This window comes from Limulus polyphemus, unplaced genomic scaffold (assembly GCF_000517525.1).
Source record: "Limulus polyphemus unplaced genomic scaffold, Limulus_polyphemus-2.1.2 Scaffold275, whole genome shotgun sequence".
NCBI classification, from domain to species: Eukaryota; Metazoa; Arthropoda; class Merostomata; order Xiphosura; family Limulidae; genus Limulus; species Limulus polyphemus.
In genome coordinates, this window is record NW_013665885.1 from 579563 (window position 1) to 596917 (window position 17355).

Here is a 17355-nt window from a genome sequence, read left to right on the forward strand (position 1 = left end):
GCATCCTCAGATAAATCAAAAAAGTTCTTCCTCAGCTTTTGTCGATATCCCACTCGTTATGTCAGGCTGAAAGGGGTTCATAATCCATTTTTTCTCTTGGATATTTTTCATTCCTTCTCATTAAGCCTCGAAGCAGTTATCGTCTCGCTCAGCGTTGTACCGGTTTTATCAGTTGATTGCAGAATCTGAACAATGGATTGTAGATTTCTAACTTTTGATTGCAGAATTTTAACTTTTGATTATCGATATCTATAGTTCTTTATTTCTAGATATCCTTTGTAAGTAGATATCTAACCTTTGGTTACAGAATTTTAACTTTTGATTGAAATAGCATAGGCGTAGGAGCCGGGGGCACATTATATCTACATATAATCAAAGGATACCTAGAAATATAAAAAAACTACAGATATCTATAATCAAAAGTTAAAATTCTGCAATCAACTGATAAAACCAGTACTACAGCTAAAGTACTGTATGAATAGGTGAAAATTGATTTCCTTTTTACGATGACGAATGATTAAATTGAGAGCATGACCAACCCTGATTTGTTAAGCTCGTCAAAACAACATACTGCTTGATACAACAACAGCCTGGCAATGAAAGCCCGAGTCTTGAACTATCTCGACAGACAGCGTTTAATCGAAGCTAATGCGTAATTCTAGTAAAACTTTTTACAACCCACTAACATTCCACTTGTGACCCACCAGTGGGTCGCGACCCATAGTTTGGGAAATGCTGGATTAGAGTAAACTAAACTTTACACATTATATAGGCTACACTAATGTGACATTTAGGCTGTTTGTTTAACTATTATACGTGATGTACATTTTTTTGGGGTCATTAATGAAAGTGTTCCAAAATAAGACATTAATTTCTTGACAACCTAATATTATTGCCCATTATAAAGATGAAATATCAGCAACAGTAACAATACAATAAAAAGAAATGTTCTGAATTCAAATAATGATGGTCTTCTTAAAAATGAAGTTTAGTTTAAATATCATCTTATGCTGTACACTTCTGGAATTTTATGTGATTATTTTAAAATAGAATGAAAGCAAAAAAACATATAACTTATTATGCAATAGATGTAACAATCTAATTATAAAAAAGTTATTCTTAAACTTTTTTTCCTACTGAAAACTTTTACAAAACAAACACCAACACACAGAAAAGTTCATTTTTGTTTACTTTTTCACTTATGCAATAAAAGTGCAAGATTCATTCTGCTGTTTTCCTAGCTATAAAATAAATAATGATGATGAATAACATTACTTGCATGTGTACTTCAGTGTCATTAAAAATAGCAGAAAATAAGGAAACCAAAAGTAAAAAATATTTTTTTCCAAAACATTTTTACCATCATGTTGCCATTTTTTGGTTGTTAACTTTGGCTTCAGAATGTCAGAACTATTGGTTATTGCACTCTTAATTAAAACATCCAATATATTAAATAATGACTGCACATTAGAAAACACAAATGACAAATCTGATACTCTGTAAATTGATAGTGTTGTTCTATTGTCAGCAACTTTCTTTTAAATTATCTGGTGAAAAGAATTCAATATCTGGTCCACTTAACAATCACAAATTAATTAATTTCTTTCTTTAATGCTTTTACAAACTTGAATACTTATATGTTGGCATAAATTGTTGTAAGCCTATATTACAAGTGACCTTCAAACATTTCTAATAATATTAGGATTAACATAAAATAATGAACTTATTTCTACAACCTCACAGCTGCAATGAAAGCAAACTGAATGATTCACATGTTATCTTGAAATAATTATACTTTTCAAAAATATCTCATATTTATAATCTAGCTTCAAATGTATGAGACACCAACTTGAGATTTTCTAGTCATGAGTCCTCTAACTAACAAACGAATTTCAACATTAAGAATATAGTTTACAGCAACAGTTTCGAAAAGTGCTAAAACACAAGATCTTACTACTAACACACACACACACACACAAGTGTGTATATATATATATATATATATATATATATATATTACATTATAACAAATAGGCTTACCTTAAAAAGGGCAAAAGTGCCCTTCTAGCAGTTATTGCACTGCTTGCATTTTGTTGTGCATTTGTTGGTTTCTTCATTAATCTTGAAATTGCTGAAAACAAATTTAACTACTGCTCGTTGTGTGGATGCTGTTATTGATTTTAATTATTTAACATTCAAGCAGGTTACCATTTGCAACTAAAAGAAAAATGACATGAAAACTAGAAATTCTGTGATATTATGCAAATCAATTTATGTTGTACATATATATGAATCATGGAACCAGTCATGATAGGTCTATCAGTTGATGCAGTTCCTCTCTATGGTTAGAGTACTTAGTTTGAATTTTAGGTACATCAATTTTCTGGAGAAAATACAAATAACGTATTATCGTTATTGAAACTTATATTTTGTAGAATTACAGTAAATAAAAAATTAACTTGAAAATATTTGCTTCTAATTGAAAATATTTCAATCTTGGCAAGAACAATAAACATACTTCCTGTTATTGTATTGTGTACAGTTGTCAAAATTCACAGTAAATATAAAAGCAAATTTTTTGGGGTGAAGCGGAGGTGTGGGAGAAGGAATAGAAGCACATATCAAAAAACGTTGAAAATATTAAAAAGTACTTTTCTGATCTATAGACTGTGCAGTATTTATAGAAATATATCATCATTTCACTGGATCAAAGAGCTCAAGTCAGAACCCTTTTACAGAGTTACATTCAAAACTTAATTAAACAACTGTTATCAATGTATGTCAATAAACACATCATAAAAATGCAGTTTGTAATTCATATTTTAATATAATTTGAAAAGGAAATATTGGAATAAGTTCTCAATATTATATCTTCTATGTATCATGTTACACTTCTTCACTCCAAACTGTCCATTTCAGATTTTCTTTCTACATCTATATGATCTTCTGAGTGTACCATGTATACTGTAGATATTGTTCAGCCACAATATACATTAATAACCTCCAAGATTCTGAGACATAAAGTCAAACCCACATTCCATTTCAAATAGCAAGAGCAGATGGCTCTTCACAAAATTCCTTACAAGGCTAGTTCGTTTAGATATCAGGATAAGAAATATTTAGCATCAGTTTCATTGCTCACCTTTGTGGTGTTTGGCCCCCACCAGATAATGGAATTTTTTTAACCTACTTAAAGAGTAGTTAGGTAGCCAGTTAAATTATAGTAGTTTTAGGACATTCTATTTCTTGTATGCAATAAGGTTTTGTGTGGACTACCAAATGTTGATAGCAAAAACAAAACCCAATTCAGACATAAGTATTATCTTTTTTGTCTTTATGTATATATTTTTCTTTATTGTTATAAAAATAACTAAAATTTAAAAATCAGAAACTTATTAGGTAAGATAACTTAAATGAAATAACAATTAAATAAATGTTTGTTGATACTCAATATCCTAGAATATGCACACTGTGTTGCATGATTGTAATTCGATTGTGTGGTGCTTGTAACTCAATTGTTTATTACACAAAAATGGTAGGCTACGATAAATGGCTTTTGGCATACTCTGAGGCCTAAGTGCAGTTGTAAAGCAAGAAAACTAAGTGAACACAGATTCAAAACATCTATTAGCTTTGACTATAAAAATAAATAGTATGTAATTGTCTGTTAATGTTTAATCATTCTAGAACGTGAAAATGGTAATTTAAGTTTTGTATTTTTTAACTTTTCATTTTACTCTACATTGCTGATTTTGCTACAGTTATTGTTAAGGTAAAGAAAATGAAACATAAAATATATATTTTTTACTGAAAACGTTTTGATATTCCTTTAGGAGGCCGATTTTTTGTGTAGTATAGACTTGTAATAATAGGTAGACAAACAACAATTTATAAGCATAAGGAAACTTGTAATGTTTGCCAAATGTTGTTAGATATGCTTAAGAAACAGGATATTTTCATGGTTATACTATGATTACAAGATCAGTCAAAATAACAGAGCCAATATACAGAGAGTTAAGGCCTCTGAATTACTGGTTACTATCATAACAGAGTTCAATACTTGATACTACTGACTTTAGCCTTGACAAGTCGTCCAAGTAACTTTTCATTCGGTGTGCTCAGGTCTTCCTCATCCCCCATGTCCACCCCAGTTTCACGTAACATAGCTACTGCTTCTGGGTAATCCAGCCTTAAACTGTAAGCCAAAAAAAATGTATGTAATACACTATGAACATATCATCCTGTTTATAAACATAATAAAAAGAAAATAATTTTGAGAATGCACTTAGTCCTTCAATTGGCCCTATAATTTCTATATCTCCTTGTACTTTTCACCTTCTACTTTTTTCCAGCATTTTACCCAAAATGCCCTAAATTTTCTAATTTATAATTTGACTGCACATGTGAAGGGTTCATACTAGAGACAACAAAACTACAGACATATGTGTATGATACCATTGTGCAAATGGTTTATCACTACATGTGAATAAAAATACTTACTGTGGTATTGATTTCTATCATTAAGCAAGTTAATTTGGATTATTCAATAAAAATTATGCAAAAGCCAGGCCACTTAATGAAAAGGAGGGCATTTAATTTCTTAAACCGATATTTTTACAACTTATGCAGTTTCATGACCTAATTAAAAAATGACAGACATAGCGTGTAAATAAAACTAAACTGTTACTTACATTTTAAATTTCCTCTTGTGTTTATGGCACTAATTTACTAGCTAACCCAGTAATTAATCAATAATAACGGTAACAGACTCACTGACTATCTCACTCATGCTTTTATATTACAATATTCGTTTTTTTCCTACAACAATACATATGTAACGTGTGTAGGGACAGCCTACAACAATACATATGTAACACCAGTGCAAATGAAATGCTATGACATTATTCAACTATGATGCCTTGGATGTCCCTATGATGATTTCTTAATGATGTTATATGCCACACATTCTGTCTCAACATTTTCAGTATCAAAATTACAACACACTATCAATTTATCATCTACCAAGTAACCTTTATCACTACTTGATCAGATAACTTCATACTATTCACTAAATTTTCTGTCTAATCTCTTTATTTGCATAAACATCTTCAGACAAAAGGTTTGACTAGGTGATTGGTATCTGATCAGATCATTATCTTTTAAGATCTCTATTTCTTATAGCATCAAATTTTACTGTGCTAAGATCTGAAACTAATGTTTTGTTAAACATGATCTTCACATACAGCAAAACTTCAAATCTAATTATACAGTGTTCACTTCCTTCTAATTGCTTGTCCACTTCAACCTAATGAGCAATATTCTCATCAACAATCAATATGAAATCCAAAGTACTATCATCTATAGTTGGTTCCCTAGCTTATTGGAGAAAACTGTCGTTTACAAACTCTAGAATAATAACACATTCACTTTTTGTCTCCATACAGTCCCAGCTTATTTCTAAAATTAAGGTCTCCTATAACCAGAGCCTCATTATTAAAAACAGTTCAGATTTCCCCATAAAGCCTTCACCAACATCCTGAGTCTGATAAAGAAACCTATAGTATTTCCCAATTTTAACCTACTGTCTTTGTATCTAAAAATAAACACCCATACTGATTCTATATTTATACTATAATAATTCCCATAATGTCAAAGTCCTTTCTCCCAACTAAAGTCCTGAATTCATCCATTTCCTTTCTTATATTTCTAATATTTGAATAATAGCACTTATTAAGAAGGTACAAAAAATATGTGGAGAGAATATATATAAACTCTCATCTATTAAAATATGAATGGGTTAAAATTTGGAGCTTACAACAACAAGTTAAAATACCAGAAAAAATGATTAAGCAAGAATATTATGAAAATCTCACTGCTGAAGAATGGCATGGAGGCAAGGTAAGCTTATCAATTTATTCAAAAGATCACTGAGAATGGAAGAGCAATGAAGTATTTACTAGTTAGAGATTGTAATGGAGTAAAAATAACAGGTGAGGTAGAAAGTATGTTGAGATGGAAGAAACATGTCAAATAAGTTACGAATTGAGTAAATGAAGATGATGGAAAGGGACAATCCTTGGCCATACTTCCAAATGAGCTGAATATAGAATTAAATGAAATCAGAACTAAAGTAATAGAAAAGGCAATTGGGAAGTTGAAAAACTGAAAGGTATCTGAAACTGATGGGGTTGCATGTGAAATGCTGAAAGTGGACAATAACTATACACCAAGAATTTTGATGAAATTATTTAATAAAATATGAAGGTCTGGCATAATACTGATGAATGGAAACATGGAATTTTATGAAGATACTAAAGAAAGAGGACTTGGAATATGGAAACTGACAAAGAATCACACTTACACCTACCATTGCTAAACTTTTAACTGGAATACATTTTAAAAGAACTGGATGAATTCTGAAATGAACAAGCAAATTTCAGATGCAGAGATGGATATTTGTACTGGATAATTGTACTGAAGCATGTTGTAAAGCAAAGTATTGAACTTTGAAGACAGGTATCAAAACAAACATAAATAACAAAATTCATATTTGAAAATGCATGCCAGGACAAATCATGCTTAACAACAAATTCATACAAAAAAAGTAAACAATCTCAAATATCTTGGTATATTGGTAACTTGAAAGAATAAGAAAGCTAATCAGGCCACTGATATGTTTTAAGATAATGAAATTGTGTGTAACAGATCAGTCAAACTTGAAAACAAAGTTCAAAGAAGAATCCTTGGAGTTAGCTTACAAACTGGTATGTGTGCAACATATGAGAGAAGTGACACAATTACCCTTATTAATGCCATTATGAAAATGGCTAGATGGAAATGGATCAAACATTTGATGTGCAGGGACAGAGAAGAAAGAATAATCACGCAAGCAGTTAAATGGAGACCTAATGGAACTCGAAAAAAGAAGTAGACCGATACTAATGTGGATTGACACTATCGGAGAGGAAGCTAGAGATTGGTAGGATGATATCAAGAATGTGGTTTGGGATTGATATACCTGGACTGAATTTCTGCAGGTCCTTTGTACCACTAGGTATGCAGAGCCTTAATAATAATCGCAATGATCACACACTGCTGATTTAGTATTCATAGTGGAGGAGGGTTAATATCATGTACAATATAGAGATACTGAAAACATTGCAGATATGCATTTGGGAGGTTCTGGAAGTTATGAAAATGCAATATACAACCTGTACAATGGACAGAAGTATTTTTATTCTTCACATGAAAAAAAAATGTGTAATGTAAAGAAACAATAATTTTAACAGACCCCTCACAAGCCAGTGGGGGACATTTCTGTTGAAAAACTACCCAATCCAGTTTTTCTTAATTTAAACTGAAGCTTTTTGGACATTTTTATTGGCTAAAAAGAAGACAATTCCCACAATCTTTTAGCATTGGGGTTGTGAAAAGTGATTTGATATGGTAAGGTGACTAAAATCCGTCAGTGAATTGTGAGCTCAATGGCCAAGCATAAGCACCATGGATGTCTCCAAATGACACACACAACTAATCAGGAACCTTTTAGAACCACCTTGGTAGATATTGTGCAGCAAGCTGAGTACAATATTATGCCTGTAGCTGCTTTCAAAGTGTTCCTGTCTGCTCATCCTACTGCTATCATGATGCTTCAACCTTCCCTACCAAACCACAGGTGAAATCGTTCGTATATCAATTGAAAGCTAAACATAAAAAGGTAATAGCAGAAGCATAAAAAAGCTGGAAATTGCTTAATTAATGATGCTGAGAATGTGTCTTTATTGATATATACTGAATTTACTCCCATTGGGTAGACATTAGTACTAGCTAGTATGAAGACTTGAGGACGCTGTACTTCACTTACAAATATATCAGTTAACAAACAAAAACTTGTCTCGAAAAGATACACCCAAAACCACCGTCTTTGGGAGTTTCTGGATTGAACTTACTTTTAATATTCAACAAATTGTAGTGTAAAGATGCCCCTTGGCTCCTGATGGATGTGTTAAAACAGTGCCTCAAGAAAATAGTATTAATACACGCCTAAAGGATGACAATATCATAGTGGTTTATTTTGTGATATGACTATACATATAACTTAGTGTATTATTTTCTCAAATAAAACACTACAATTTTTTTCAAACTATTATGGTTCTGGAAATTATCTTTTAACAGAAATATGTATTAGGTTGTACTTTTTTTCTCTCACCTTGGTTCCAGAAACTTAAATGGTTCAGCTGGATATTGTCTGTGTACAGCAGCAATCTCTGCTGAAAACCTAGGTCAGAGCAAAAGATTTTTCACATCTAAATTGCTTAAAACTTACAGTACTCATTTTGCAAGTACAAATAGCATCTTATCTTATAGTATGAAATCAACAAATATTACACATTTTTAGATTGCTAGAATGGAATACAAGCACAACTCTCTCACATTAAACACCACTGCAAAACTTCACAAAAACTTCAACAGCATAACTACAAATACAATACTTATTCTGACACAATGATTTCTTTTGAAACCTTGTTTCTTGTTGAATAATTTTATTCTTGTTGCTGAAGAAAAACATGGGGGTATCAATGAGATCTATGAATGCCAGTTTTTGTGCAGCAAAATTTATAACAAAAATCGAGTATTTTTCTGGATTCTCACAAGACATTCAATTCATATTCTAAAGATTACGAATAATTTGATGGGTGATTTGCTTCCATTGAGTTTTAATGAAAAATTTCTTAAACATTATAGAAATTTGACAAAATGATGCATTAGTTTACTCTTTAATTCAATAAAACTGTTTTTCATATATTTTCATGCTAATTATGTTCATTTGCATGAATTCTGTTTATGAAAGTTAGGTTCTCAACATTAAAATGTCTTGTTCATATTTTACAACCCATCTTCCACTAATTAGTGACAGTATTTAATGAATATAAACAGAAGTCTTGAAAAAATCCTTTGTTAGTTACCTATCTCTGAGACCTTTGAAGATTTCTACAAACATCATCCCAATGACAGTGATAACTTCATGATAGTGATAGTGGAATGCCATTTCCAGATCCAGGCCCACAAACTCACATAGGTGACGATGTGTGTTAGAGTCTTCAGCACGAAACACTGCATAATCCAAAAGCATATTTGTTAGGCAGTCCCTATCAAACACCACACCTTTTATAATAAGTCATTAAATGCATCAAATGCAACTGTTTTTTAATAATGTTCAAAATTTCCTGGTCAAACACAACACTACGAACTTATATATATCTTTAATGCAAGATATGCAGAAAAATCATTTTTTACTGAAACATATTTCATCATTAATTCTTAGAGAACCCACCGAGTAGTATTTTTATACACATACATATCAATAAATTCATGGTGTTAGAAAAACATACAGGTTCAAGAAGTCTTGATAGAAATGAATAAAAACCCTATAACCTGAGCACTTTCGAAAGGTGGACCTTTCTTCTTCAGGGGCAAACATATCAATATATAGTAGTATAAGGCTTACAAAAAATAACAGCACTATTGATATAATACACAGTGTAATTCAGAAGTTCATTCAAAGGCATATAATTGTTAATGGTATAGAATGAAGTTTTGTGTGCCTATCCTGCGACGATATCATTGAGATCATTCTTGGTTATGTTCTTTGCAAATTTTAATAATATGCATCATACACCTAATACGTTAGTTGTAAAGGTGTAGAAAAAAAATACATGAAACATATTAAACAACATCAATAACAAAAAATGATCAAAATCTCTCCTCAAGAACAACAATTATACGTATAAATACAAATAAGGTGAACATCTTAAACATTATTACAAAAGAGTTATAAACAATCAATAGTTGTGTTCAAAATGCTGACCAATGACAAAGTGGTATATCCATTACTTTTCTTGGTTTATCAGTATGGTCTCTATGAATAAATAATTGCATAATAAACAGCCTCTCACATGCATTTCCTATTATCTGAAGTAAAGGATGATGTAATATTCCTTATACAATCTAGCAGTAGCTTGGCCATTCTTGTGACACTATCCATACAGAAGAACTATGTAAAATGTTCAACTGCATACCGTGCCATTATTTAGATGAATCTGGAAAACCTGCAGCACTGTGTTTGTGGTCTACATTATGTAGGGGCTATTTAAACTTTCTATACTATTCAGCAGAGCAATGACCTGTCAGTCACTCTATATATACATACATATCCCTGAAGAAAGATTTAATTGCTCATTAACATAGATTAATTTAACTTCTTTAACATATTTCATAAGTTTCCATTTACTTATTTGCAAGTGACATCCAGGGAGTAAATATACTCTTCACATGTGATACGGTAGTTGATTCTATTATAAGTTTAGGTAAATCACAGCAACTGACCAAATAATTTCTATATCTTGTTGTATGTTTTACCTTCTATACTTTTTTCAGTATTTCGCCTAAATACTCAATAAAGCCCCAAGTTAACACATGAAGATTACCAAATCTTAATTCACTGCAAAGATCAATGTTTCACCCCTTATAAGACTGATTGAAAATGCATAATTCACAAAAAATATAGAAAAATATTTATAAAAATAATTTGGTTTCACTATATATACTAAGTTTTACATTAAAACAAACAATTATACATGCTGAGTAAATTTGAACTAACAAACTTATATTACAGTTTTTCTTCATTACCCATTCAAGCAGTCTCCAAACATTACCAGATTATAAGAAAGTTGAATGAAATTTAAGGCATTTGAAGCATACTTTTTCCCTGCTGGATAATACACAATTATTTTTCTTCATATATAACAGCATTACACAAAACAGTGAAATTTGTGTGTTTACCATGGATTTTGTAAATTCTTAACATTGATTTATCTAGATGTTTTTATGTCACTATTAATCCTTTGCAATGTTTGTTTTTCATTTTCAGACACTTTCAACATATTGTATCTGTGCTGGATACTTGTAGTTAGTTACAAGGCACACAAGGATGTTGCTTTCAAAATCTAGTTCCAGTGCCACAAGCAGATGAGAATGGTGGCCCATGCCCACTAGACAGGATGTCAGTTCATCACAGGTTAATCCCCAACTAACAGTTAGGTACCCATCATACATCTGGGTAGACTGAAAGAAGTAAAGTGTCTTACTAAAGGACACAACATGATGCTGCCAGCCTCAAACTTTCAACCTCCTGACTACGAGTCCAAAGAGTAAAGGTGAAACTGCACAATGGTGCAGTGCCAGCCCTAGGCAAAATTGTGGCCAGTGCAAACTTTGCATTCAGTGCCACTACCTCTAATTGAAATTTGATTATGGCACCCCCCTTGGGATGGGCACACATCACCTATCTCAAGGGCCAGCCCTACAGGGGTGTTAAGGATACTGTGTAGATGCAAGTACCACCGTTGGCACCAAGGACACCACTATGACCTCATGTTTCATTCACCCTTTCACTACAAATAAGTGAAAATATGTGTTATGACTTTATTATCACTGTATACAAATACATGTAGCATCAAAACATAGATAATAAATCAAATTTTAATATATGTTTTAAGTTCTTAATCTTATAAGGAAATATTTAAAAAGAATTCTCAATCTCCCCTAGTAATTATGACATTTGTTGTCTAGGTCTTCCCTCTTTTATTTAACATCCCTCACTGTATACTCACTGTAATATAAATATTACTCAGGTAAAGCATAATTCTTATAGCCTTCAATCTTATTTGTTTATGGAGCCATAAACTAGAAAATCAGAACCACCTACCATGCCTATCTGTCACATCCACTCTTTTACAAATTTCTAGTAGTTATCTCTGATTTTTTTTTCATACTGTATTATTTACAACCAACAGAAAGCCTGGCATAATGTTGTAAATTTATAATAAAGTTTTCGTTATTACCCAGTCAAACTGTCTTTAAACTTTTATTTTCTAAAAAGTGGGTTCCTTTTCATCAAATCTTTGTTATTATGTAATATAATTTCCATATAATCCACTGATTGTATTTGAGAGAGTTCAGTAACAAACTAATGGTTACAGATGTGGAGTTTTTGTTATATGTTTTTTGACAATCATTTGTTTAAGTAGGCTGCCCATAAACGAATTCATGATATTTCTAGACTGAGATTTGTATAGAACAACCTCTTCCCCATTTCCTGTGGTAGATAAAAAACAAGTTTGTTTTACTTATGAAAGTAACAGTTGATGAAAGTCACAGTTTCAAAAATATATCAATCAAAAAATAAAGTTAAAAGGAAAGCAAAAAATGAAAAGCATTTGGAATAAACAAGTGATATAACAAATGTAAGTTTGAAAATGAAACTGAGGATGGAAGAGATAAATAAAGCAAGACAGAATACATAAGCAAAATATACAAAAAATTGAAATTGACGAAGAAAAAGAAAAGCAATTAGAACAAAATAGATTGATTAACTAAAATAAACATAAGAATGAGACTGACGAACAAAAAGAAAACTGGTTAAAGAAAAAAAAGAGAAAATAGAGAGAGTAAGACAGAGGGCAATTTTTCATTTTGTGAACCATGTATTGAAGAAAATACAAGTAAGCATTATGCAGGACTATTATAACAGTTTTGTTCTTCAGAAAACTTCACCAGGGAATATCTTCTTGATAGAAAATTTACATATTAGTGTAGAAAAGGAAGAATGCCAATAGTTGATCCAATTCGGTATCCAAATTTCTTGCAGGATTTAATAACTAAAAACATTCCTGATGGGGAAACTTTATCAATCATGTTCACAATTACAATAGTGCCTTTGCTTTTGTGTCAGTGGGTGGTAAAATAAAAAAAATGTACTGGGAAAGGTCCATTTATATTGAAAATTCAAGGCCAGATTTATCAAACTCATCTGCTCTTCACCTTGAAAAAGACAAGGAACCCACATACGGTCAGATGTATGTTTTAGATACAAAAGCTGCTGAGCAAAGAATAGTGAATGAATATAGTAAAGACTGCTTAAAACACGTAATGCAAAGACCTGAAATACTTTTTAGAAAATCAATCCATTCATCAAAATTGACAAACAACAAGGAAAGTTGAATTAGAATGCAGTAAAAATAAGCAGGTACCCAATTTGTTAATGTAGTTAATTAAAAATAGTAATAGATATAAAAGACAGCATAATTTACAAAACTGCAATAAGGTGGCCACTGGTTTTACATCTACTGATGGAGAACCCCTGAGCAATAGGCATTTAGAACCTTGTCTTAAATATAAACAAAAAATTAAAAACATTCCTCAGCCAAATGAAAATTGTAATCCTTTACGTTATCAATTGAACTAAAAAATGAGAAAAAAAAACACTCCTCTACAATTTTACACTAACCGCTTAGCCATTTGTGATCATAAAATCAATTCAATATTGCATGCCAAATTTTTGACTCATCATTACATTGTTGACACTTACTTGAAAGTTGAGGATGATCAATTGGCATATTAAAATCTGTTGGATATACAAGATTGTTCAGTTTAAGAGTTATTTATTTAATAATTTGATATTTAATGGTAATTTAGTTTCATAACAAGAGTGTTAAAAATTAATTATTTTAAAAGTGATAGTTTTGACAAGTTTCGTTACGTAACTTTGTACGAGTCATATGTTGTGTATGCAATTTAATTGTTTTGCTAGGCTTTCGTAATAATGTTGATGTCATCTTACTCTAAGCTTCTAAGTTTTCACCTTATGTTTAATATTGTTGTTACTAGAGGGCTAGATATTTCTTGATTTTTCTGTTGCATGTTATAAATACATGCAGATACAGAAAGTAAGTAAGTTAGTGAAGTTAGACTGTGTGATTGTCAGTTTAGCCATATTGGGAAATTTCTAAAGTGAATTTATCACTGATTGTATTGTGATAACAGAGGAGAGAAGAAGAAATCTGTCTTGTATGGACCTTGATGAAAAAGAGAATTACTTAAAGCACTGAATACAACTGTGATAATCAATAATGTAATGACTTATTGTATATACATTTGACTTGTTTTGATTATATATATTATTTTAAAATAAGTGGATTGTGTGCTGTCCATCTATTGAAATTTATCACCAACAAGTCACAGACACCTACTGTAAAGAATTCGGTCCTTTAAAAACCTGACAAAATCTACACCACAAATAGTTGACTTTTGAATTATATTGTAGGTTAATGGACCATTTGCAAAAGTAAAACACAGAAAAAAGGATAAAACTTCTTTGTTTATTGAAACCCCAAGGTCAGTGCCGCAACTTTTTCAATATGGTACAGCAATGGTAATAGTTCTTGAAAAAGCGGATTTATTCTTAACATTTACAATGAATTTAAAATGCAGAAACATTATGGAAATTTAGGAAATAAGAAAAGCCACATGATACACCCAATTTAGTCTTAAAGTTAAAGAGCTTTTAAAGGATTTATTAGAGAGGCATGCATTTAGTATATTATAGGTTTTATGCATAAAATCAAATGGCAAAAAAGAAGACTTCCACATATGCATTTGCTTTTTTTTTTTACATTTGAATAGTCAAATACACACAATAGAAGACACTGCATAGACTTTTAGAATTTACAATGTATAAGTCCCATATATTTCTTTCAACTTCTGGTGCACCTGCAGGACCAATATATTGTCTATTTAAAGGTAGGAGAAGAGGTTGAGCAGCAGAAAAAGCAAAGAATAAAGATTCACATTTCAAGCATAGAAAATGCATGTAAATTCCAGAACATTATGTATGGATTGAAAAAGAACGAAAGTGGCAATCCAGAACAAAACCTGTGATTTGCTAAGTGTATTCAGTTAAACCAAAAAACATTGGCTTCTTTAATTTATGGCTTTTCTTGCTTCACATGTGTGGAGCTACAAGTTATACAGCAATAAGAACTATCACTTATAACATATTTCAAGGATGAAGAGTGGGAAAAATGTTTGAATAAAGCTGCAACTTGCGAGTTTCCAATGCAATTGCAACAGCTATTTACATTTAAGTTACTGCACACCATATATTGCTTCAGGCTTATGGAAGTTTAAAGAATTTTTGATAGAAGATCTTTGCAAATTGTATGATGCAAAAATGACAGAGGGAAAAGCACTGCTAAAAATTGACAGTTTCTCTTGGTTTTAAATTAGAAGATTTTGATTTACTATATCCTCAATATATATAACAATAGAGCCTGAGAAACAAGATACAGAAACAGAAAAAGAAGGAACATTTAAAAACATTATTATCTTAAATACAGGTCGGGTATTAATTTTTGATAAAGTATGTAAAGGAAGCTGTACACAATAAAAATCTAAAAAAGCATTGTTTTTAAGAATGCACCAACTGGAACCAGAAAAGCTTTTGTTTACAATACAATATCATCATCTTTACAGTCACAAAACATAGTTTTCATACCTGTTGTATACACTGGAATAGTAGCAACATTACTGAAATTGTGAAATTTCAAATATTTCATTTAACTGAAACAAAATAATAATATCTGGTCACAAAATGAAAAAAAAATTATAGTGTGTATTAAAAACTCTTAAATGTTTAACAAACTTTTAATTTCATGTGACTGTAAATTCAAGACTGAACCTTATTCATGAAAAGAAAAAAATCATATGGGACATTAAAATACTTACCTGCACCAATAGTGAAGACTTTATCAAAGTCAGCTGCTATAGCCATTTGCTTGTAAAGCTGGGGTGATTGTGCAAGATAAGCACTGCCCTTAAAATATGACACTTCAAAGACATTTGCCCCTCCTTCACTTGCAGCTAAAAGGAAAATATTTTATGAATATACAATATTTTTAAGCCAATATATAACCATCCTATATCCACACTAAATAACATGTTTAAACATTAATATAAAATCAAGAATAGTTTTCAATTTTCAAAATGAAAAGATTTTTTAATTATATTACTGTACATATAATGAATATAACTACAAAACCTTTGCCACTATCTATAAGTATAAGCATTCTTAGTGTAACTTTCACGCTAAGGATTGTTTTGTTTTGAATTTTGTGCAAAACTACACGAGGGCTATTTGTACTAGCCATCCCTAATTTAGCAGTGTAAGGCTAGAGGGAAGGCAGCTAGTCATCATCACCCACCGCCAACTCTTGAGCTACTATTATACCAATGAATAGTGGGATTGACCATCACATTATAATGCCCCCACGGCTGAAAGGGTGAGCATGTTTGGTGGGATGAGGATTTGAACCCGCAACCCTCAGATTACGAGTTGAGTGCCCTAACCACCTGGCCATGCCGGGTCAATTCATGCTAAGGAAATATCTCCAAGCATCATTATATTCTCCACTGCTACCAACCAATATTTTTAAGTTTGAATTTAATCACTAACGAAAAGAATATTTTAAAAGAATCAACTCTCAACAATAGCTTTCAGAAAACAAAAATAACAACCAAAATCTTGGGCACAGTACACTAAAAAACAACAGGCAAGATTAACATAAAAATAATATTTAGAAAAACTTTTGAATTCAAACTCAATATTTTGCTTCATTTTCAAAAGACACTTATTTTATAAGAATAATTAAAAATTCAATATCAGGCAATTTCAAATCAACAGTACTGCTTATTCAATCCTCACCCGATATAATTTTGGGTGTATGAATTTCTATAAAACCCATCTTTTTCAAAGCTTCACGAAAGAGTTCACAAACACCAGCCTGGAGACAATAGATTGCCTGGTTTGTAGGGGTTCGAAGGTCCAAGATCCGATTGTCTAGTCTGGTATCTTGACAAACTCTAATGTGTAGACCATCAGGATCCTACACAAATACACACACAAAAAAAGAAAATAGGTGAACAGCAATTTTATTTTTAGAAATCATCAATTAATTATGTTTTGACATATATAATTGATGGGTCATTAACTATTCTCCAGCACTATAACTATGTTAAATTTACATCTTGGACTAATCATACCTTATTTAAACTTATTAAGTGCAACAAAATGTGTTATACTCACCTTCATATTCAGGTTAATTCGTGTTTCATTAACCCAATGACTACCGGCTACTAACTTTCTTAGTAGCCAATGCAAGTCTTGCTATATGTCATTCCAACAATAAAACTATTGGTTAAAAAGTTTTGAAACTTCTCAAGAACTTTCATAAATGTACATAGTTTAAGAAACATAAAACCTGTTACTTTAGATAAATTTGGTTTTTTTGCATTATGATCTTTAATATCTTGGAAAATTACATTAGGAAATGGCATTTATAAGAAATGATTACGATATTTATATTTGTTCCAGATTTAAACTTATTACTTTTTATGTTTTAGTTCACTATTTTGAAATATGAAAAAATTTGTATCGTCCATAAAATACTAAATTTATCT

The 17355-nt window shown here is 31.1% G+C and overlaps 1 protein-coding gene across 1 annotated transcript in view; it reads right to left on the minus strand.

Moving 5' to 3' along the window:
• LOC106456960 (aspartate--tRNA ligase, cytoplasmic-like) overlaps window positions 1-17355 on the minus strand; it is a 71810-nt gene that overhangs the window by 5318 nt on the left and 49137 nt on the right. The window contains exons 7-11 of the mRNA XM_013916336.2: window positions 16601-16781; window positions 15625-15759; window positions 8967-9114; window positions 8210-8278; window positions 4075-4195 (exon numbers count right to left, since the gene is read on the minus strand). Of these exons, the coding sequence (XP_013771790.1) occupies window positions 4075-4195; window positions 8210-8278; window positions 8967-9114; window positions 15625-15759; window positions 16601-16781 (654 nt within the window). The remainder of the gene's footprint in view (window positions 1-4074; window positions 4196-8209; window positions 8279-8966; window positions 9115-15624; window positions 15760-16600; window positions 16782-17355) is intronic.